Source organism: Ostrinia furnacalis, unplaced genomic scaffold (genome assembly GCF_004193835.3).
Source record: "Ostrinia furnacalis isolate ACB-3 unplaced genomic scaffold, ASM419383v2 OfSCF3264, whole genome shotgun sequence".
NCBI lineage: Eukaryota > Metazoa > Arthropoda > Insecta > Lepidoptera > Crambidae > Ostrinia > Ostrinia furnacalis.
In genome coordinates, this window is record NW_021133503.1 from 227,371 (window position 1) to 253,154 (window position 25,784).

The following is a 25,784-nucleotide window of genomic DNA, read 5'->3' on the forward strand; positions in this document are numbered from 1 at the left end:
AAACAATAATAAAGACTTTCATGAAAATAATTTCATGCCAACTCATGCTAAGTGTGAAAGTAACGAAAGTTATAGTTTGGTCGCCGAGCACGTAGAATTTCGTCCAATGACCCCAACGCTCGCGCGTAATTATATTGCTGTAGCGACTGTTCGACGGGCGGCCGCAGTGAGTGTGCGAGCGCGACAGCAACATAATTACGCGCGAGCGATAAGGATAGGTAGCTTGGGTTCATTGGACAAAACTCTACGTGCTCGGAGACCGGGCTTTAGAAAATTATAAGGAGTAAAGTTGCACACATGTTTGAAGAGAAAATAAAACAAAATTCATAGAAAAAGGTTATTAATCAAGAATAGTGTTAAATCTGTAAATCATCGGGTCATTTAGTCTCCACTGCAGGAGCACGGCTCTAATTGACCAGAGGCAAATGGAGGATTTGTCCTACACTCCCCACGCTGGCCAGACGGGTTGGGGAGGCCTGATGCTCGCATGTTTGTCCCTTAGTCGCCTTTACGACATCCACAAGAGTGTCAAGAGTGGCAGTGGTCATTTTCTAGAAACTGTGATTAAATCTAAATATTTGGACTTTGAATCGAGTAGGTATCAAAGATCGTTCTTGTTTGGACCAAATTAATAGTTCCGGTTTTTTAATCAATTGGCGTTCTATCGACATTAGGAAGATTCCATCACGAAAACTTTCGACATCGAACCGTTTGCGTATTCGAATCGCCATCGAAAGATTAAAGTGTGCGTTGCAGTACGGAGTTACTGAAACTCAATCCGGAAAGGGATCGTAACCGTATGAACTCGAGGCGGTCAGTATTCTTTGTATGAAACTCCATACTGCAACGTACACTTATCCGCACCGTAACGTAAACGCCTCGCCTCGCGGTTGACAGCGCGCGCAAGCCGATGACAGCTCGCGAAAGGCGATACGGTGTTGATCCCTTTCCGAGTTGGTAAGTTCTGCTATGAGCTTTGTCGTTGAATTCGAAGGCTAGGTATCGTAGAAAAGAAAAGATTCGAAGACAATTTTTTCGCGCCAGAGGTACGGATAAAATTATCGCTGGTCTATCGAAATTATGGAATAATAATACTGACTGACTGACATATCAACGCACAGCCTAAACGGATAAACGTAGGCGCTTGAAATTTGGAAGGGACGTAGCTTAGGTACCGTAGAGGTGCACTAAGAAAGGAATTCCCGAAATTCCCACGGAACCGGGCCCCTAAGGGGGTAAAACGGGATCTACGCGTACGAAGTCGCGGGCGGCCGCTAGTAAACCATATTAATGTTAATAATCAAATGCAATTAGTAAACATTCCAAAAATAGATGCAAAGCCTTGTTAAGTTATTTCAAACCAAGGTCACATCTTACCATACTCTTTATGTTTATAGCAGACGTGTCCGAATGAGACCCGAATAGCGGACGGATTGGATACTTGGTAGTCATATTGTTATCTGTTGGGAATAAAGAAAGAAATAAAGTATTTGAAGTTCTTTACATCCTGTCCTACTGTCCTATCCTACAAGGAATTCTTTCTATTTCTTACACAATGTTAAAGGTAAACGAACTAAAGTCGCTGACACAGCCCGACGGATTAGCAAATTGAAGTGGCAATGGGCAGGGCATATAGTACGCAGAACTGACGGCCGATGGGGCAGCAAGGCAGCGTCGGACTGGCCATACAGTCGGGGTGGCATTTGCCAGCCGGGCCCCAGCCTGCGCGGGCCCCCCACGGCCTGGGTTGCGGGGCATGCGGCCACGCTGCGCGGGCCCCCTGTGCTACGGTTGCCCGCGTGCATGTCTCGGAAACTATGCGTCGTACAAAAAAATTGTACAGTCATAATTTGTAGAAAATTTCTTTGCCTACAAATATGTTAATATAACTTTTTGCCTTAAATTAAAGATTGAAGAAGTTATAAGCAAAATAAAATCCTTTTTGCTTATGTATAACTTCTCCAATTTAATTTAGGACAAAAAGTTATGTAAACACAGGGCCGTCTTTAACCTACTAGGGGCCCTGGGCACTTACGGATCAAGGGGGCCCTTGTCATCTAGAAGAAGGTATTTTGAGACGGACAGACGGGGGCCCCCTCCGTCGCGGGGCCCTGAGCACGTGCCTAAAGTGCCCATTGGGAAAGAGGGCTTTGACCATTTATGTTTCTTTCATGATGCCCTGGCCTTCATTGGTTGGATTTTTGGCAGGCAAGCAGTAGATACTCACATAGAATCCTGAACTATAGAACAAAGCTACAATACCGAACGGTGAAGATGTCAGACTGGCCGACTCGGGATCCAAGGAACACTGGTTTGAACCCCGCCGCCGCTGGACTATTGTGGGGAAACCACTCGTCACAAAAACATAATTTAGCTAAGCGCAACGCTCTCCACGGCATTGATGTTGAGATCAGGTCAACCTGATCTTCTGGCTGTTCCGCAACCACAATTACTTGGCCGACAAGCTGCACGAGCTCAACCCTTGCTGGGGCGACGACAAGCTTTACCAGGTCGCCAGGGACGTGAACATTGCTATGTAGTTACCAGCACATCGTGTATCACGAGCTGATGCCCGCTGTGATCGGTGAGTGGTTGTTGTTTATGGAATATGTTTCTTCCATCAGTAATAATCCCGTCGAGTAATAATAATTATGTTAGTGAACTTGAAAGAGAACTTACTAGGGGCCCTGGGCACTTAAGGATCAAGGGGGGTCTTATCATCTGGAAAAAGGTCTTTTGAGCAGACGGGGGCCCCTTCCGTCGTGGGGCCCTGGGCACGTGCCCAAAGTACCCAGTGGGAAAGAGGGGCCTGTGTAAACATATTTGTAGGCAAAACAATTTGCTACAAATTATGACACAGCGAATTTTTGTAAGACGCTTAAAAAAGTGTTTTCACCCCTTTTTTCAAGATGGCGGTTGGGGGACAAGGGTGGCGACCCCAAAAACTTGAGGTTAAGCTTCTATTGACCACATTGACCCACACATATCCCAAAAATAAAATTGCGTTCTCTAATAAATGCAATACTCGGAAAATTGCCGGAAAAAAATGCCAACAAATAATAAAAAATGATACTTTTTGAAAAAAATCTGCTTATAAATTCGTGTTTTTTTGGTTTTCTCCAAAAAATTCCCCTATAACAGGTGGTTTTTATTGCTTTGTATTATTCTCTATCGTATTACCTTTGTAAAACCAAAAATCGCATGTCTCGTGATAGGGATCACAACATTTTCTATGATAGTTTGAACAAAGGGCCTACCACAACATTATTCTCCGCTACAGGTAGGGACAATTTTAATTTTAACTAAAATGCTTATTTTACTTCGAAATCTTTGGTTTTTATTTGAAATCTAACTCTTGTTTTGATAAATCAAAATTACAAATCTAGAGCTTTTCAGTTTCGTTGTTAACGAAGCGTTGAATGGCGCGCCCGGAGAGGCTTAGTTCAAACGATCATAGCAAATGTTGTGATAGGGATAGAGACATGCGATTTTTGGTTTTACAAAGGTAATACGATAGAGAATAATGCAAAGTAATAAAAACCACCTGTTATAGGGGCTTTTTTTGGAGAAATTTATCAAATAACTAATAATACACGAATTTAAAAGCAGATTTTTTTCAAAAAGTATCATTTTTTATTATTTGTTGGCATTTTCTGAGTATTTTATGTATTTTTTTAGTATCGTCTGTTATTTAGCATTATTACTGTTTTTACAGGATATACCTCTTAGTTTAAAAGTTATTACGTTTTCTTTACAATAAGTAATTGGAAGAAAAAAAATGCTTATTTTTTTTTAAAATATCTCAAAAAAATTTTGACCTGTTTTTTGTCGATAAAAATAGATCTAGTTTCACCTAATTTCATATGTGCACTTTATCGTAACTCACACTGTATTAAATACAGAATCGGATCTGTCTGTTATTTAGCATTATTACTGTTTTTACAGGATATACCTCTTAGTTTAAAAGTTATTACGTTTTCTTTACAATAAGTAATTGGAAGAAAAAAAATGCTTATTTTTTTTTATAATATCTCAAAAAATTTTTGACCTGTTTTTTGTCGATAAAAATAGATCTAGTTTCACCTAATTTCATATGTGCACTTTATCGTAACTCACACTGTATTAAATACAGAATCGGATCTAATCAAGGATTACGAAGTCATTAACAGCTTAGCTGAAAGTTCTCCTGTTTTAAAAAAAATGTTGATTGGCTAGCTTTATATTATTATTTGTTATTAGTAAATACCTACTTATTATTTTACTTTATTTTAGTATTGTAATAAATTTTTTACAGTTTGTTTATCTCAATTTGTGTATCTCAGTATTTTTCGATAGTATCCCATCACCATGATCTAGTCTCGGGCCTCGGGATTGCTTTCAGCCACCCGGGCCCTTCCGGCCCAGTCCGACCCTGCAGCAAGGTTCTGGAGTGGAGGCTGCGTACCGGAAAACGCAGCGTGAGACGATCACCCACACCACAAGGTGGACCGACGACATCATATAGGTAGCAGGAAAGACTAAGATATCGTAGAAAAATAACAATCTTAACTTCCTCTCTAACAATGACCTCCCTTTGTTTTTATCCGAAATATCATTAAGGGTTAATTCGACCAAACAAAAGTAAATATTAATTTAATTTTCAGAATAAACTTGTATTTTGACATAATATTTCCCATACTGAAACTGTCAATGTGCCAGTTATACCAGTTATACCAGGAGTTATTCTCGGATAGAAGTTTGGTCGAATTGGGCCTAAATAAATAAAATAATAGATGGCATAATTAAATTGAATCTATAAATCAATGTAACGTCAAACATATTATTATTATTATTTACAATTTCATACACAACTTGACTTCCATAAGGAAGTCTACCTGATCAAATGAATAAAATAACAATTTATTATATTAAAGGATTTATTTTAAAGTCAAATAAACCTGTCATTAGTATTTATAATTCACTAGCTTTCCGCCCGCGGCTTTGCCCGCGTGGAATTTTGTCTCTCACAGAAAAACTTTAACGCGCGCGTCCCTGTTTCTAAAACCGGGATAAAAACCTATGTCCTTTCCCAGGACTCAAACTATCTCTATCTATGCTAAATTTCATCAAAATCGCTTCAGTGGTTTAGGCGTGAAAGCAAGACAGACAGACAGACAGACGGACAGACAGAGTTACTTTCGCATTTATAATATTAGTAGGATAGGATAGGAATAATAGACTACTCTGGGTCTGACGAAGATGGTTCTACTACTATAGGTCCAGTGCTTCTAAGTCAACAGCGGCAAGGGGAGGCGTGACTTTGACATATTTTATGACGTGACAGAGCCAACCAATCTGAAAGAAATCTGAAACTGCTGAATTTGGACGTTTCAAAAACACCCTCGTGCCGCTCCCATATCTCAGGCACTGACTGAATAGGGATGTTTCCTGGGTAAAAAAGCAAGAGTTTTAATTAATCCGTCAGTTAGCTTAACAAAAACTACTCGACACGTATTTTTCACTTTTTAAAACTAATGAAAATGTAAAGAGATAAAGCGTGCCAAAGTTCTAAAGAAAAGGCCCGTGACGTCAGTGAGTGCGTAAAAGTGCAGCACTTTATGACGTCGCGCGGAACTTCAATGCACTATAACGTTGTAATTATTTGTTTGATTGACAATTAAAAATATATGTGTCCAATATTTTTTTTTATTAAAATTGACGGACTAAAAAAATTTTTTTAGGAAACTAGCCTATTAAGCTCTAGACAGTCTAGACCTATTAATAATTACGTCAGTTTAGTGGAAAAACCAATAGTACGAGAGCCCACGACCAAAATTTTTGTCTCATAGCAATACGGCCAAAACCGCATCAAATCGATAGATACGATTATCCTGAACTCGAAAATACCAATATCAGACATTTTCCGCGTAGCGTTTGATCTGACCGAATTTTCAAAATTGTCAAAGAATTTTACCGAACTGCATCATAGCAATATGTCTGATTTGCAGACTGTAGTTGAATGATAGTTCTGAGATACCGGAAACATTATTTTCAGACGTTAGTGGTGTAGCGCAAACCCGTAAAATCACTTAAAAAAATTAAAAATGAGACAAAAAAAATGTCTCATAGCAATACGAAAATCTTTTTTATTAGTAAATTTTGGTTATTTGATGCGAACAAAACAATTTTCAGACGGAAATGTGAANACATGGCAGCAATACGAAAAGTTAAAAAAAATAATTATCCGTATTGCTATGATACAGTCCGGCTAAATTTATTGACATTTTCAAAAATGCGCACAGGCTATATGCTACGCGCAAAATGTCTGAAAACAAACTTTTTCGTAATACAATTATAGAATCTATGTACATTTTCACTATCAGACGTATTGCTATAATACCGACTGTCTTTTTTTTTGACACAGCAGAAATGGCCTCCTACTCAGTTGCTACACTTTAGACCGTTACTACACACCTAGTCGGGTTCAGAATCATACAATCTAACGATTTTATAGGGTTTTTGCCGTATTGCTATGACACATGGTTTTGGTCGTGGGCTCTCGTACTACAAATGATATACCTTAATGGTAAAATAATAATTTTAACGCACATCAGAGCAAAATATACTGCTTTGTTGATTATGGTAAGCACTTGTTATGAACCATAGCAATATACATATTGCTCAGTGAACTTTGAATAACATATTGTATGTATAAGTAATTAATATTAGGTGTAGGTAAATATTTTAAATGTGCTTAGAAATCTTTGGAAAACTCGAAAGTAATCTACGGGCACTAATGAGGAAAGATTTGATTGTTTTTGGAGTCCCCTAGACTTCTTTAAAAACCCTTACAGGTGGGGGCTGACGAGGCGTTTGACTGGGCCCATTCTTTGAAGGGCCGCTCTCGGTACTTCTCTGATCAACAGAGCTGTCAGCTGACTGAGCAGCGGCATGGAGCAGACCGTAACCCGCTACGGTGGGCCGGGGATCCTGTTGTACCAGGGCCGCGAGGAGAAAACCTCTATAAAAACTACGGAACCCTAACAACTGGAGGAGGGGATTGGGGGTTCCTCGAAGCTGAAGAGGCTCTAGCCTGAGGCGGAGCTGCGGACGAATGTCCAACCAGGACAATAACTCGCGACTCCGTTTCTTTGGGCTCTTGTGGACACCGTCGGGCTTTAGTGGGTAGGCCCCGCCTTTAGTGAGCAGGCGGGGAGAGTCCCACATAACCCACTAGCCGTCCCCATCGACCAGTGGGTATGCGCATAACATTTCTCGACGTTAGAAAAAGGCTGTAGAGTAGATGGATTTATGTACAACATTCAGTAACAGACCAAAATGAACGCAGACGAAACCGCGGGCATAAACTAGTGAAAAATATAATAAAGATTCTCTTACGATTCCCTTTCTGACGTTTATGACATAACAGTAAAGACAAATCGTCTACAAAGAACATTGTTATGTTCAAAATACCCGTTGGAAAGCATCCAAAGTTTCCGAGAAGTGACTACTCTAAATTGTTATTTGATGACTATAATACCGTCTCTTTTACTCACACTATCATCATGATATGAGTGAGAGAGAAAGACGAAGCCATGTTGGTATACAAAGTAGAGAAATGTACGTTACAGGACTATTCCCACCTCTCGTTCCCACCGCTGCAACTCCTGTGTAGCCAGGATCTACAGCTTGAGCGCCAATAACCTAAACAGTGAAGGTCAAGGTTGTCCCGGGGGAAAGAGCTGTCATTGGACCCGCAATGAAATTAATCAAAAGAATATAAGGAGTTTGAAGTTGAGTTTCGGCCTACTTTATGAAGGAACTACAAATTGAGTATTATTTTATTTGTATTAAATCTGTTTTGTTCCCAGAGTAAAAACTTTATTTGGTTTGAATACAGATGGTGTTTTGTACATTAAATATTTCCAAGGTTTCTAGGTGGTTTATTCAATGCACACAAAAAAACTGGTTTACCAATTTCATACTTGTTAATCGATTTAGAAACATATTTTCTAACAACATTTCTAATCTGTATTGGCCACTTTAGTTCTGCCTTTGTAATACAAAACCTACGACAGCGTAAAATGGCAATGCCAGATTTTGTATGGAAGGTGGCGTCTTTTTTTTTTCGCGCGGCCATCGACCAAACTTTGTTTTTTTATTACAAAATAGTGTAATAAACCAAACTTATTATGGCATGTATACCTCTAAACTCAGTCTGAACTGAGTTACGAGCATTAGAAGTTTAATTATTTTCATACTAGATTTGCTTTTTGCGCGCAAGTTTTGTAAGAAATTGCAACAAAATATTGCGCTATTTTTTTATTGCGCTGATTCTGCTGCATCTGGGGGCACGGCAGTGCCCCCACCAAGTCGAGCAAAAAAGCGGCACGGCCGTACCATCCTTTTCTCGAAGCAATTCAGGCCATTTTCGACCGCCTGTAACTTCGTTGTGGATAAAACTAGAAGGCTGAATTTTCATTAGCTATGCAGGCATTGTAAAGACACGGTATATTTAAAATTTCATTCAATTTGAACCAGTAGTTTAAGAATTATAACGGGTCAAAGTTACTTAATTTTGTCACTCACTGACTGACTCACTGACTCACTGACTCACTCACTGACTCACCGATCATCAAAACTCTAAGGCACTTCTAGCAGACCTAGAAGCTTCAAATTTGGAATATAAGAAGTGTTTGGTGTATGAATCAAGGAAAAACTAAAATATTTGGGGGCACGGTAGTGCAACCGCCAAGTCGAGTAAAATTTTTCAATTTCGGTCCANGTCAAAAAAACCAAGTCTCGCAACTCAGTTGTTCTACGGTAAAAAGTTGTGAGATCCATGTAATACCAAGTCCAGGCCAGGAAATCTTTAACGTTTTACATAAATATATTGACTTGGTCATCGCATGAAAACACGTGTAAATAAAATTATTTAGTGCGATGGCCAAGTCAATAATTTATGTAAAACGTTAAAGATTTCCTGGCCTGGACTTGGTATTACATGGATCTCACAACTTTTTACCGTAGAACAACTGAGTTGCGAGACTTGGTTTTTTTGACAAGTATTGTTTTTGATGGGTACTGATGTCTGGAGCCTTTAATGGATGGTATTGTTTGTTTACACATACAATGTCATTATTTTGTTGCAATTGCTTACAAAACTTGCGCCCAAACAGCAAATCTAGTATGAAAATCATCAAACTTCTGATGCTCGTAACTCAGTTCAGACTGAGTTTAGAGGTATACATGTCGTACTAAGTTTGGTTTATTACACTGTTTTGTAATCAAAAAACAAGGTTTGGTCGATGGCCGCGCGAAAAAAAAAAGACGCCAATTTCCGGCATTGTCTTTTAAAATCCTCGTTTCCTCCAGCTCTTTATAACGCTTTACTAGTAGGTAACATCATCATCATCATCATCAGGTCATTTAGTCTCCACTGCAGGAGCGCGACCCTCTCTAATTTACCAGAGGCAAATGGAGGATTTGGCCTGCACTCCCCACGCTGGCCAAGTGGGTTGGGGAGTAAATAATTATAGTAGCGACTAGTAATATGACACTGCTATTCTTTATTCTACTATCGGCGGGGCGGGGCACATAGTAGCTCGAAGAGCTGATGGCCGCTGGGGCAGGAAAGTTCTTGAGTGGCGACGTCGAGCTGGAAGACGTAGCGTGGGCAGGCCTCCCACTAGGTGGACCGACGATCTGGTGAAGGTCGCGGGAGGTACCTGGATGCAAGCGGCGCAGGACCGGTCTTTGTGGAAATCCTTGGGGGAGGCCTTTGTCCAGCAGTGGACGTCTTTCGGCTGAAATGAACGAACGAACGATTCTACTATCAATAGGAATACGAAAAACTTTCATTTTATGTTCTGACTATGATTAAAGGGACCCGAAAACTGGTATAACTTTTATACCAGTAACAAAAATCATTCATTTTAGCAGTTAAGCTTTTGAGGAACCATTGTAGCAGCTTAGATTGATAATCTAAGTGTAGCAGCAACGACATTATTAGTAACTATTACAACAATGTCTATAATTTAATAAGTATGTCGCCATAACAACAATGTTAACAGAATAGGCTAGTTTCCTAAAAAAATTTTTTTAGTCCGTCATGTTTAATATCAAAAAATATTGGACACATAATATATTTTTATTTGTCAATCTAACAAATAATTACATAGGTAGTTATGGTGCGTTGAAGTTCCGCACGACGTCACAACGTGCGGCACTTTTATGCACGCATCGACGTCACGGGCCTCTTCTTATGAACTTTGGCGCGCTTTATCTCTTTAAATTTTCAATAGTTTGATAAAGTGAAAAATACGTGTAGTGTATTTTTTGATAAGTTAACTGACGGACTAATTAAAACTCTTGCTTTTTGACCCAGGAAACATCCCTATTGTTGTATTCCGGCAGTTGGAGGTAAGATAGCCAGTTCTTCTGTGGTTGAAGCCCGCTTCCACCTTCAGTCTGATCGTCATTTACCATCAGGTGAGATGCAGGCTTCCTCGTTGTAGATCAAATAAAATAATAATCATTTAAAAAGTAATTTTCGGTGTTAAACCTTTAATTTTCCAGTACAGGTCATTTTTATTACTATCCCGTATAATTTTTATCCCGAGCCGTAAAAGTGTTATTAATTATTTTTACCTCTAAAGGACCTTCAACAAAGTATGTACTATTATAATAAAATCCTAAGTCACGGTTACCTTCACCATGAATATTCATGATCATAGAATAGTTGTATTCAATGTCAACGTTTGTTTGTTATTATGTCACGTTGCTTGCAACGGAAACGTATTTTTATGAAAATCGAATCGAACTCTGAAATAAAACTTGGGATACTTTTTATCCCGGTAACAAAACGGACAAATTAAACCCTCTAATGAAATAATGTACATTAAAAAAAAATTCAAGTATTGTTAATAAATACATAGAATAAGAAATTCATATTGCTAAAACTCAATTTTTGATAAACCCATTTCTTTTCTGGGTTCTGGGAAAATCCAAGTGAAATTACATTGTTGCCTTTTCGTCCTGTATGTAGATTAATGGGATATCTTTATTCCAATGTTGTAATTATTATTCCTAAATTGTCAATTTTATCCCTAATTTGACATTTTATACCAAAATTGTCATTTTTATTCCTAAATTGACATTTCTATTCCTATTAATTAAGTGAATAATTTATTTTATCTAAAACTAGCGGCCGCCCGCGACTTCGTACGCGTGGATCCCGTTTTACCCCCTTAGGAGTGGAGATTCGTAAAATCCTTTATTAGCGGATGCCTACGTTATAACATCTACCTGCATGCCTTTCAGCCCGATCCATCCAGTGGTTAGAGCTGTGCGTTGATAGAACACTATGTCAGTCAGTCAGTTTGAGTGACTGACTGATTGACTCACTATTTAAGTATTTAGATACAACTGGAACCAATGACACAAACAAGTGTTAAAGTAATTTAAGAAAAGGCCGCGTTCTCGAGCGACCATTTCTGCTATTAATTACAAGTTAATTGAGGAAAACTGTTTTGTTTGTAAAGACAGCACGTCACCCTTCACATTTTTGTGGCAATATATAATCTATTACAATTCCATAAGTTGCTACAATGTTCAGCTTAATTTTTCTTCTTGTCGTGTCGACAACAAACCTACACAGTGTCAGCCCAAAACTCCGCTACAAGAGTGGTTGTCAGTAGCATACAATATCTTCCTGCATGCAGTTGTTTGGGCACGCAGGATCATATTTAAAAGCTTGATGTGCTTGTTTTTACTATTAAAGCCCTTACATTGTTGTACGGAAAAAAATAGAGTTTCCCACAATATCGTTGGGTAACCAAAATATTGCACATTCATGACCTTTTTACACTAGAAAAAATCGCCCACCGCTGCAACTCCTGTGTAGCCAAAATCTACAGCTTGAGCGCCAATAACCCAACCATTGAAGTTTGTCCCGGAAGAAAGTTAAACTGGCATTGGACCCGCTACGAAATTAATTAGCGTCATCCGAAACAAAACAAAGGTTAATCAACAAAATGAAAGTTAAATGCTACATATTTTTTTATTCACAACGAGGAAGATCATGGCCATGGAATGGAAGCTGGAAGCGAGCTTCACCCGGAATCCTCAACCACAGAGGAACTGGCTATCTTACCTCCATCTGCCGGAACACAACAATGCTGTTAACATTGTTGTTATGGCGACAGACTTAGGTAAGATGGTGGTAGCTAGCCAAGCGGACTTAGAAGCCCTATCACCAACCAAACTGAACAGAAAGATCTGCCCCCACTGGGAATCGAACCCGTCTCTGGGTCTAAATGTGGTCTTCATAGGCATAAAAACTTTAAACCTACACGTAATCGGTATTTATCAAAATGTCAGTGGATAAAGTCAAGAGCAAAAACTATTTTTTCCTGTTTCTCCCAAAGGCTAACTGGCCGAGAATGCCCAATGGCATCAAGTTCACCTTATGTACCAATCTATACTATCTATACTAATATTATATATGCGAAAGTAACTCTGTCTGTCTGTCTTGCTTTCACGCCTAAACCACAGAACCGATTTTGATGAAAGTCATAGAAATAGTTTCGGTCTTGGGAAAGGACAGGATAGTTTTTATCCCGGTTTTTGAAACAGGGACGCGCGCGATACAGTTTTTCTGTGACAGACAAAAATCCACGCGGGCGAAGCCGCGGGCGGAAAGCTAGTAAATAAATAAATAAGATTATTGAAATCGTTAATGGACGTCGCAAAATCAACCCGGAAAGCGATCGTAACCGTATCAACTCGAGGCGGTCAGTATTCTTTGTATGAAACTCCATATTGCAACGCACACTTATCCGCACCGTAACGTAAACACCTCGCCATGCGGTTGACAGCGCGCGAAAGGCGATGACAGCTCGCGAAAGGCAATACGGTGTTGATACCTTTTCGAGATGATAAATCTGCTATGAGCTTAAGGCTGGTTTTAGTGTCACGTGGACTGTCAGTGCGGATCGCTCCGCACAGCCGATCTGTATGAACTGCTAGGGAGCGAGCGGTCCGGACCGCATTACTCTAACAGCTAAAACGCTCCCTAGAAGTTCATACAGATTGGCGTGCGGAGCGGGTCCGCACCGGACGGTCCGCGTGACACTAAAACCAGCCTTTTGGATTCGAACGAAAAACGTGTACCTACCTATTACAAAATATATCTTGCTTCATAGTATGGGTTTTTTCCACCAGATGTTGTAATAATGGCGCCATGTAATCGATCATTTGTAATGACATTGTAACACAACCTCGTTTGGATTAAACTAATATTAGCTAACCTAATTTGATGACCTGATTGTTTAGTCTCCACTGCAGAAGCACGACTCTCTAATGGACAGTTTCCAATTTTTTTTCTTTTAATAAATCTTGAAAATATAAGTAAAACTAATAATAATTGTGAAAGAATCATGAAAATATCTCTACAAATACAAAAGTTACTGGGCCCTAAAGTTGCGCATAACAAATATTCGCGCCATTTTGATCGGTGTAGTCACGATCACGACAGTCATTCGGAGTACAAACAGTAATCACCCCTGTGGGTCTAGACAAAGTGCAAATTATAATCGCAAATCAGTCTAAAAGTGGTCGAAAAGCCCCTTTTTTGTATGGAGTTTTGACGGATTCGATTTTCGATTCGATCAAAAAGTGCGTTTTGTCTAGGGGGGCTGGTCCAGTGCTGTTGACAGATCCATTTTTTTTTAATCTAGCAGTTTTTAATTTTTCAGCCAGGGTCACTCAAGATTCTTTCTTAGTAAAATTGTGCAACCTTTTTTGACATATCCAAGACCTGACCATATTTAAAAAGAAAAGGAAGACTGACCTACACTCCCCACGCTGGCCAGACGGGTTGGGGAGGCCTGTTAATCAAAAATTAGGTTGATCTTAGAAAGGATTTAAAGTGCGTGTTTTAGAAAAACTGGGATAAAAACTTTCTTTAGAAATAGGGCCTGTATTAACAACAGAACAAAATAACTTTGGAACAGTTTTCTTGTCATTTTCCACTTCGCAGTTTCCGTTTGTCCAACCATGCGCCGAACACCCTGCATAACATTGAATAATGACTGAATAGATCATTTTCAGCGCAAAAAGTAGCCATGACCTTCATGAAAACATATTTTCAACTGTTCAAAACAAACCAGCTTCTGACATGTTTTGTTCATGAAAATAAAAGTAAATGGCGTCGTAGGTACACATAGAGACTTTTTATACTGGGATAAAAACTATACTTAGTGTTGTTCGTGAATTAAATAAATCTAGTGATTAAAAGTCTCGTCTCTACCACAAAATACATTATTTTCTATTTTGTGTTTCTCTCTCTACTGATTTTTTTCTTCATCGCGGGATTTAAAGGACTCTAGTGATGTTCGTATGAATCCTTTTTGGGATTATAGATGTCTTATTAAAAAGAAGTCAATCATTTTTTAAGCTAATAATTTGGTTAGTGGTTAAAATCTGACTAAAGTCCGAAGTAAAAAAAAATCTTTAAAAAAATATTTGGGTTCTTAATTTTACTAATAGGGATAATGTAATAGACAAACAAGATAACAAAAAAATACTCACAATTTTCGAAACAAGTCACTGTACCACTACACTGGCATCACAACTGTCACTTCACAACAAAAACAACGTGCTACGTCACAATCACTCGATTAAAAATCGTTTGTCACATATCGATTAAAATCGATAACCGAAACGAATCCACTGCCGACCTTCGGCCGCACTATTTTGTTTACTTGTTGGCAGTCACCGGCGTTCTATTTTCAAAACATTCCTTCCCAGTTCGAAATTTGAATATTTGAACTCACTTTTTTAAAGCATGTGCACGTCCAAAGAGTTTAGAATGTGGAAGTATATCAAATCCATTTCGCAGGCGAATAAAATTAATATGGCTCCCAACCAAAACTCCAAGTTGGATAAACCAACAGTGTACGCGACCGCTCTGTGCGCTAACGGCGTCCATACTAAATCCAGCATAGTCTTGGCAGAGTATTTCCTTAATTACAACGTGTTGATCAGTTTTCATTGAAACAAATGGAAGTCTTAATAACTACTTTAGTTAACTTTGATACGGTTTTCTAGAACTTTTTCGTGAATTTGAGATCATAGAGTCGAGAGTAACGGTGTCCTTGAAAACTCTAGCAATTTTAATTTGAATGGAATTTTTAAAATAAGCCGGTTTTATTACGTCTCGTTTAGCCAAATTATTTTTTTATTGTATTTTACACTAAAAACACTATTTATTTATTTTTAAAACTATCACAGTAATTCATTTTCAACACTAACTTGATTTTTTTTATAAAAAAAAATGTTCCCGTCACGTTTTTTTCACAACACTATTTTTTCTTAAAAATGTCACTTTTTCACTTAAAAAAACACAAAAAAAAACTTTTTTGACACGATTTCTCATTTGAATTTGGAACTTTCGTTATCTTCCGGTTTTTTCCGTTAGCACAACCGTTTCAGACCGGTACCTCGATACTAACTAAACAAGTAAGGCCGAAATGCGATTGGTCTAAAAAAAAACTCAAGGGACATACGTCAGAATAAATTCATTTATTTTTATACCTGCTTTTGTATTGATTGGGCATGCGATTATCTGTATAGGGACTGATCTGTTATTGATTTATTTTATTTAGGTAGTTCATCTCTACATTGTCGACATTCCACCAGCTCGCTCTAAGTGTTTCGATAAATCTTTTATAATGCGAACAGCTAGGGACTGGAATTCGCTGTCTGCTGCTGTCTATCCTGAACACTATAATCCGGGCCTTTTCAAGGCGAGAGTGAATAGGCACTTACAGGGCAGATAAGTGCCATCGTAGACTGCATCTCACTTAACACCAGGTGCGATTGCGGTCAAATACCTGCCTTGTCTTGCATAAAAAAAAGTTCTTTGATACTTGCTTGACACTATACTCGTATTTGAAAACTAACTTTTCAAATTACTGTAAAATTGGATGTACAGTTTAACTTACCTAGCGCTTTGTTAAAAATCTGTGGTAGAGTCACCAAGAACTTGATTTTTCATTTAATTCTTCGTACAAAAACACCTATTAAAGTTATGGTTACGGTTAAAGTTAAGTTATTGTGTCGCTTTTGCCAACTTATTAAGGTGGAGCTGCGCACCTCCTTACTTTAACCGTAACTATAACGATAACCGGTGTTTTTTTGTATGTAAGTAGATTGACAGATTTTTTTTTCAGTAAAAATATCACAGTACATTATTTTAAAGTTAAAATTATTAATTTTTCATGTCATACAGAACCCTAAGAAGGTCAAGTTCAAAATAAGCAAGCCATTGTTGTAACAAACAACAAGAATCGTCATCATAATATTTTTACATTCTTTTGTTTTAATATTTTGTGAAAATCACAACTCATGCTTGAAACAAAGTCTTGCTTCAAGTAAGAGTAGGCGCACACCGTTGATTTTTAGTTGGCCGAAAGTTGTGCCCGATTTTAAATTGTTGTAGAATCGGCCAAATCGAATCGGCGTAGTGTGCGCACTCCCATACATGCCCATACTGATCAACTGCCCGACTAAACTATCGGCCGACGAAAAATCAACGGTGTGCGCCTACTCTAAGCAAGACTTTCGCCCGTATTCACAAACATTACTATGAGGTCTCACAGTGCACGTGGACGTACAGAGTGACACGAACCAATCACAGAGCTCTATTCAACGCTGTGCGTTCGTTTTGCTGCTTCATTTAAGCAAGCATCGTTTGTGAATACGGGCGTTTGTTTCAAGCAAGTTGTACCAAAATTAGCGCGTCACAGTGACATCGAAGGTAGCTAAGAACTTAGCACCGAAAAAGCCTGTCTATAGAAAAGTTTCATGAGTTTTGAAATGTGTGAATATTATTCGTTCGTTCGTTCTTTTGTTTCAGCCGAAAGACGTCCACTGCTGGACAAAGGCCTCCCCCAAGGATTTTCACAAAGACAGACCGGTCCTGCACCGCTCGCATCCGCGTGAATATTATTTATTTGTTATTATAATGATTTGAGATACAGAAATGAGGAGATCCGTAGGAGAACCAGAGTGACTGACATAGCCCGCAGAATCGCTAAAATCAAGTGGCAGTGGGCGGGGCACATAGCTCGTAGAGCTGACAGCCGCTGGGGCAGGAAAGTTCTTGAGTGGCGACCACGAGCTGGAAGACGTAGCGTGGGCAGGCCTCCCACTAGGTGGACCGACGATCTGGTGAAGGTCGCGGGAAGTACCTGGATGCAAGCGGCGCAGGACCGGTCTTTGTGGAAATCCTTGGGGGAGGCCTTTGTCCAGCAGTGGACGTCTTTCGGCTGAAACAACAACAACAACAACATAATGATTTAATTTTTATTATTTTTTTTTACTTGATGTGAATAATGATACTTTTTTACCTTTTCTTGAGCTTACTATCTATCTAGGCATTATAAAATCTATGTTATTAATAAAAATCGCCGATTTTTGAGGTTTGCGTCACAGTTTTTTTAGAGAGCTCTTTATTTTTACTGTCCCATAGATTACCTCCCATGAACAAACACACACAAAACATAGCTCTTAAGTAAACCTCTATGAGTTATCTTTGAGAGATAAACTCGAGAACTAATTAAGTATAACGTGGCTGGCTCATCCATCATCATCTGTCATATTTGTTGTTATAAAACATCTTGTGATGAAGCAAAATCTATATCCATACTTCCTTAATGAACTAATATTAAGAGCGAATGAAACTCTGTTTTTCTTTACCGATATTACTTGGATATTTTTCGTTCGTTTCAGTGAAATGAAGCCTACTGCTGGACAAAGGATTTACATAACGACTGGTCCTGCGCTGCCCGCATCCAGATTCTTCCCGCAACCTTCACCAGATGGTCGGTCCACCTAGTAAGAGGCCTGCCCACGCTACGTCTTCCGGCCTGTGGTCGCCACTCGAGAACTTTTCTGCCCCAACGGCCATCGTCTCTACGTGCTATGTGTCTCGCCCACTGCCACTTGATTTTGGCAATTCTGCGAGCTATGTCGGTCACTTTTTTTATATCGGTCGGATATTTTTTTACTTGTATGAAAAGTGAAGTTGCCAAGACCATGGCTCGCACTGTCAAAAAGTTGTCTCACAACTTCGCAAACTCTACCCCTCAGTCAATATGTCATAGTCAAAGGTCGATATGCAGTCTCTTCGCGGAATGACTGGTCTATCCTAGGTTTGACCAAATCCTTCGGGCCAACCCCGAAGTGAATTCTTATTTCGGCCTTTGACTAAGTCAAACCTAGAAGTGCCTAAACTGTTCAGTCAAACGTCGAAACTAAAATAATCTGTTTCGGGCTTTGCCTAGTCAATCCTAGAAACGACTGGCAGACTCTGTCAAAAGTAGACGCAGCGTTACAGAGGCCGGCAGCAATTATAGAAAACCGACCAAGTTCGAATCGGATTCACGTACGAAGGGTTCCGTACGACTCTTTTATTGTTATATGGCGAATGGGGATGATTTTTAAAGTGACTATAAAACTAAATATTTTGGGAAAGGCATGAGATACAGCCTGGTGACAGACAAACAGCGTAGTAATAGGGTTCCGTTTTTACCCGACTACGGCAAAGCCAAAGGAGGGTTATGATTTTGCCAGGCTATGTATGTATGTATGTATGTATGTTCATCTGTTCCCTCGTAACTTCTAAACTGCTTATCAGAATTCGACAAATGACATATCATTAGAGGCGTCTTAATTGTCCGCTGGTTATAGGCTATATGGGGTTTCACAAAATCTAATGTGACTCCCTCTAGAGGACAAAACATACAGAGTAAAAAAATAAAGTTAAGATAAATATGCCGTGTTTGGTATCATTTGAAAGCGCTTTACTTGTACATTTTGAATATATATTATATTACTAGCATTTGCTTGTCACTTTACCCGTATTCATGGGCTGATTGCATATAATTCACATCTTTTCGTTCATAGCTTCTTTACTATCATCAATTTAACTTTTGTTAATATTATGCGCCACAAATACACTTTAACACCAAAATAGTACAAATAATAAATAAAAAGTAAAAAAAACTAAAACCCAACTACGACAAAAAACGACCCTGAAAAAGTAAAAAACAAGATTTTCAGAATACTGAACTGAACAAAGTTGCTAATGTAGTTGCATAGTAATTTTCATGTTTGGAAAGGCGTAGTCACACGTTACATATATACCTACCTACCGTAGCACTTTGACAACTTGTGACTGCGGTTTTCCAAACATGAAAATTACTATGCAACTACATTAGCAACTTTGTTCAGTTCAGTATTCTAAAAATCTTGTTTTTTACTTTTTCAGGGTCGTTTTTTGTCGTAGTTGGGTTTTAGTTTTTTTACTTTTTTACCCTTAATCCTTTAAGGTACAGAACCCTAAAAATAATAATTTCAAGATCGGTTTAGAAACACTGATAAACTACCGAAGTAAATAAGTTTAGTTATTTGTACTCGTACCTTCACCTAAAGAGAGAACCGGTCGGTAAAGTCTATGTAATAAGTTCAATATCAAAATGAAGTGTAGTTCAGTTTAAAGTCTTAATTGAGGTTTGACTAGTCAAACCCCGATTTCATTAAATTCAGTTTCGACGTTTGTCTGACCAAATTAGTCTCTCCTAGGTTTGACTAACATTCTTTAGTCAAAGGCCGAAATGTTTGGGCTTTGACTAAGACTTCTAGTCAGACCTGAGGATTGACTAGTCAAACCTAGGAGCGCCTGAGCTTCGAGGTTTGACTATAACAAATATACTATCCGTTCGCGATAAGTTTGCCGCTGGCGATATGACGTCACTGGAAGGGAAGCGTCTATAACTATAGCAAACTACATATTATTATATTGAAAATATTTTTTATTTATTAATATTGATAAAAATTGTTCATTTGCGTAAAATAAGACACATAAATTGCGTTTAATCACTAACTAATTGGGTTGGGGGAGGAGACGCGCATTCCACGGACCGGCAAACTTAGCCCGAACGGGTAGTAGGGGAGAGTTCGGTATATTGTACCGCCGGGTAAATTGTACCACCCTCATATTTCGTAAATTATTTATTGAATATCTGTAATTGCAACACTCAGCGATACACAACTAAAATCAATTAATATCGGCCATGTGGTTTTTGCCGAGACAACAAACACGTGTGTTTTATTTTGAAAAGTATTTTTTCATTGTTTTCAACTAACTTTTGACAATACATGTTTAGATTGTAATTTTGTTAAATTTAATCACAGGGTGTTTCTAATATATTATTTAGAAGCGTAAATTAGTGTGGATTACAATTATTTGAAACATTTTTCGGTATTTATAAGCTATATTTTTTACCGATTTTTTAAAAGCACTATCACCTAGTCGGCTAAATTGTACCACATCAAGTTGTATGGAACTTCACCAAAGGATTTTGAAATTTTTTTTTAGTAAATCATATTTTGAAGTTATAATAGCGTAGTTATGTTTGACTAACAATAAATGAAAGCAAAAGACTGGCAAAGTAGATTAGGTACAAGTGTACGTTACGATAATTGGAATTACAAAACTTGTACTCAAAATCGTGATAACGAGTAAAACAATGTCGATTGTCTATGTTATTAACTACTGTTCCTCTTCGTTTCCTAATTTGTTAAGAATGTATCGTATAATATTTAGCCATAGTTTTTTTAAAGGCTTGAAAGGATGATGGGCAAAAATGTATGGAAAGTGGTACCCGCTCCAATAGCCATAACCAATATATATTTCAAAAGGCCTTTAGATGTAGAAAAATGTCTGCTATGGGGCCAGTTCTAATTCACGTTTTGAAAGCAGTAATTCCACTAAGTATTATAATGAAAGTATAACACAATCATCCATGTATACGAGTATGTATTATGACTACAATCTATTAATATAACTAAAAGAAGCATTGAAAAAGAAAGGATTATACCTACGATGAACTACCCTAGCTATTAGCCCTTTATTCGCTTTAATCATCATCATCATGATCATTTTAGCCATAGGACGTCCAGTTGAACATAGGCCTCCCCCAATGATTTCCACATTGGCCGGTTGGTGGCGGCCTGTATCCAGTAATCCAGCGCCTTCCCGCTACCTATATGAGGTCGTCGGTCCATCTTGTAGGTGGACTTATTGGGTCTTGTGGATATTATTATTATTATTAACTTCTTTAAATAAAAATATTTATTTCACAATTGTCCCCATCAATAATTATAGAGTTAAGGAAGGATGCTGGAGCAGTAAACCCTTCCTGCCTCGCATAACCTAAGTACCATACGATGGACACGTATGATACTTCTTCTTCTTCTTCCTCGGTCCCTCACTGATGAGGATCGCGACCACAGATAGTGTTCCTCCACAGACTGCGGTCATAAGCTGTGTGGACCGCACGATGCAAACTCCCGCCCACCGTCTTCCTCACCGCGTCCGACCATCTCGTCGGTGCCCTGCCCCTAGCGCGTCCCCCTTCATACTGTATGATACTTAGGTTACACAAAAAGTATCTTTATCTTCGAACGCAACCAGATCTGAGGGTGGTGGCCATAGTAAATGTTGTTCTTCTTGGTAAGACCTTTCAAATGACACTACAAACATAACTATTGGAGCCGGGTACCATTCTGCAAAAAAGTATGTATATCTTCGTACACAACCAGATCTGAGGCTGGTGGTCATAGTAAAAGTTGTTCATCTTGGTAAGACCTTTCAAACGATACTAGACACATATCTATTGGAGCCGGGTACCATTTTGCCCATTGTCCTTTATTGAAATCCAATTTAGTAACCCTGTGGTACAAATTATCGAACCGGTTGGCTAAATTGGACCGAAGCTCTGAACTCGTACTTTGTTGATTTGTGCTAAATATACAACAATCATGTTAAGGCTTGGTATTTCTTCTAAAGTAGGTATTTCGCGCTGTCAAAATCTGCGCGCGCAATTCTTCGCCGAAAACAGCGCGTCAAAGAGCTCCCGCCACAATTTCCAGCTACACAGTATAGAAATACGCAGTTGGTTAGGTTAGGTTGACTTCCTTCCTTTCAAGCGTCACACTCACAACACTTTCTAATAGAAATCATATCCAAGTGATACAAATTAAAACACCTTTCAGACTTTTTGGGAATATATTCTAGAATCGAATAAATATAAAATATAACTGCAGAAGTAAACACTGTTCAAAGTGGCCGTGGCGTCGCCCGACCTTCTGGAAGTTCTGCGCCGGCTTAAAGAATTTCAAGATTACGTCACCCGACCTATCGGTAGGCCCTTGGGAGCTTGAGCGATTGGAATTTTTTTTTATGATAAGTTACTCTTAGTAGCGATTATTTAGAGCTTGGATAATAAATTTAATTATAGTTGTTGCAATTCACGAAGCTTTGCATGTGGTTAATAACATTAATCAGTATAGGTACGCATCAATTTTGTTCAGTCTCTTTGTTTATTAATAAATAAAAATATCATACTAAAATTGCAGAAACATATTTGTTTGTATTGGTCTGGGTGTTTTCTTTCTATAATATGTATGACGTATGTACGGGGTTCTGTACCTATCGAAAATTGCTATAAGCATCACACGCGGTTACCTGCGTACCTCTGTGCACTCATGGGAGTTTAAGCAGAGGTCCCTAGAGTTTGACTTTGAGCTTTGTTTATAGTCATTACGAAGCAGACTGATGGGAAACTGCACTGTCTTGAATTCGAAAGGGTAATTTGACGGTGTTTGGGGAATTCTAGGAATAAATACAGAGTCTCCTCATTGAGATTGAGACATTTCAATTTGAGATTTCACTTGACATTGAACACAATCTGAAATGGAGTTTTCAAACACTTGTAAAAATAAAAAGTAATTAAATCAAAGGCACTAAGTAGTATTGATATCAACTTCGAAGAAAATGACTGCCAAAATTACTTTCTACCCGTTCCACACGTCTTTCATGAATTATATTAAGGTATTGTTAAACTAAATTTCAAGTAGATTGAACCAAGGAATCACTTTGTCCCATACAAACTTTGCCCCCTTTTTTCACCCCCTTCATTTCATGACCCCATTTCGGAAAATCTTTTCTTATGAGATGCCTACGTCATAAAAAGAACACACCTTCCAACTTTCAGGTCTCTACGATATCCGTCAGTCATTTAGGACAAAGCATTTTTATTAGTTGTTCAAAACTCTATCGTTCCAGGTATGTCATTGACAGGAGGGCGCTACTATCTTAATGGGTTATTCATTAGTCCACTTGACATTTCAGAATCGTTTGACTTTAGATACCTAAGCGATTTGATATTCGGAGTCTTTTAATGAAATCAAGTTCTGAAATAACTTGAGGTGTTGTACCCGATCAAGCTTTTCATTGCAGGACAGTTAAATAGTTTTATTATTAGTTTCTTCTCTAAGTCTTAATTTGTCAGAGTAGGTAAAGGCTCCATGAGAGCAAAATTTAGCTTTATAATAGTTTTTAATTTTTTTCTTGAAATATTTGACGCCTTGTAATCTCTTGTAATCTCTCGTTAATATAGGTCCACACAAATAAAGAATGTTTGACTTCGACTTTAATAATTATGCTCTTACATAATTATAAATAAACTAGCTTTCCGCCCGCCGCTTCGCCCGCGTGGAATTTTTTGGTTTTTATATAACTTATTACACTCAGATATAATGTGGCTTTCTATTGGTGAAAGATTTTTTAAAATCAGTTCAGTAGATCCCGAGATTACCCCTTACAATTTAACAAATATACAAACACACAAACTTTACCTCTTTATAATATTAGATTATAGATAGGTAATTTGAAACCCTATTTTGTTTTATTCTTTTTTTTATTTTAAATAATTCACGATCCAAACTAATATGTACTGTAAGTAAATGCTAAATAGTAAATATTAGTTTGGATTGTGAATTATCCTACTAATATTATAAAGGCGAAAGTTTGGATGTCTGGATGTCATGATGTCTTGATGTGGACATCTGGACTCTTTCACGCAAAAACTACTGAACGGATTTTGTTGAAACTACAGTATTATTGTTTATAACCCAGATTAACATTATGACGATATGTGGCAAATAAATTTCAATAAATAAATAAGACGTGTCTAAAAGCGCCATCTACTGTCATTGGTTAAAATCTACAGCACTGGACAAACTACGGTATGACGTTCGTAAATATTCATTCGGGGGAAACCGTGAAACGCCATCTATCAACATGGGTAAAATGAGGTAAACATCATATCTAACGGGGGTGAAACGAGGTCCACGCGAACGAAGTCGCGGGCGGCCGCTAGTTTATAATAGGTAGCTTTCTCTCCGCAACCTTATTGGTATTCCATGTATGTGTCTTTTAACTGAGTTCTGTTAAACATTTCATGTAAAATTTGTCCAATTATAACTCTATTTACATCTGCATCTGTAAGCAAGGATTCATGTTCTCCAGCCCAGATGCCGAGTAAACAGAATCGTCTTTCAGTGACGTGCAGCTGCCCCTATATTTGACCCACTGACCTAATTTTTTATTATTTATTTGTGTCAGTGTGCTCTTCTAAAGAGTGAAGACGATTGTATGTAGGTACTATTAAAATGTAATTTTAACTCATTGGTTTTGTCTCATATTTGAGGAATGTATCATGAGTAGAGTCTTAGTTTAAAAGGATGCCAACGATTTAAATTTCAATAGGTAGACAAAATTCAGAATTCTTAATTATCAAAAATTTTAGCTTTCTCCAGTAACACTGGTATTATTATACTGTGACTCATCAAAGTCATCATTGTCAAAAATATTGACATATCGGGAACTGTCACGGCCAAAAAACTGGCACGCGTCCGTCCTCCGTAAGCGCCACCGCGCGACTGATTGAGATTGTCCAAGCCGTCATGGGCGATTTTTTCCACATTTTTTAACATAGTAACTAAATAAGACACAATATAAAAATTTCATCCGTTAAAAGCCCTCAAGTTATTTCTGAACTTTAGTTTAGTAAAAGATTCAGAATCTCAAATCGCTTATTTTAAAAATAAAACCATTATTAGAAAACGAATAGAGGTAACTTTGGGAATTTATTCTATCGAGTTAACTTCATCAAATCGTGTTTCCATCCGTTAATAGCCCTAGAAAATATCCTCAACTATGCCCAAAAAAAATCTTAGCCTTTTATTTTACTGTTTAGTACCTCAAAAATGAAAAATGAAAACCTCATTTTCGCCATTTTCTCTGTTACCCGGCCTTAATTAATACTTATGAAATAGTAAGTTGAATAATGTATCTTTTATTATATACCATGGACATTAGCAAAATCAAAAGAAAACTATGTGTAAAATGGGACTGAAAAAAACTGGTCCAAATTAGCGGACTCTCCCTTATGTATGTACTTAAGGCCATTTTGTTACTAAGTAAATCTATACTAATATTATAAATGCGAAAGTAACTCTGTCTGTCTGTCTGTCTGTCTCTCTTTCACGTCTAAACCACTCAACCAATTGTAATGAAATTTGGCATAGAGATAGTTTGAATCCCGGGAAAGGACAAAGGATAGTTTTTATCCCGGTTTTTGTAACAGGGACGCGCGTGATATAGGTTTTCTGTGACAGAAAAAATTCCACGGGGGCGGAAAGCTAGTAAATAAATAAACTATCTTACCTCAAGAACGGTGGCAGCCCTGAAGAGGTAGCAGTTGAGGAGGCCCTCCTTCTCATTGAGGAGGATATAGAACAGCTCCTCAGGGGACCCTGGCACTTGGCTGGCCCTGTATTGATGGACAATACTGTAGTCATAAGTCCTAAGACTGTACCTCTAACATGAA

The 25,784-nt window shown here is 38.2% G+C and overlaps 1 protein-coding gene across 2 annotated transcripts in view; it reads right to left on the minus strand.

Moving 5' to 3' along the window:
• The window catches only part of plx (PTB_TBC1D1_like and TBC domain-containing protein plx), a 48,196-nt gene extending 33,009 nt beyond the window's left edge, over positions 1-15,187 (minus strand). Inside the window, exons 1-2 of one of the 2 annotated variants that reach the window (XM_028311267.1) lie at positions 14,572-15,187; positions 1,378-1,460 (exon numbers count right to left, since the gene is read on the minus strand). In XM_028311267.1, the coding sequence (XP_028167068.1) occupies positions 1,378-1,452 (75 nt within the window). In that variant the 5' untranslated portion in view covers positions 1,453-1,460; positions 14,572-15,187. The remainder of the gene's footprint in view (positions 1-1,377; positions 1,461-14,571) is intronic. The other variant, XM_028311268.1, reaches the window with a different exon arrangement.
• Between the last annotated feature and the right edge of the window lie 10,597 nt (positions 15,188-25,784).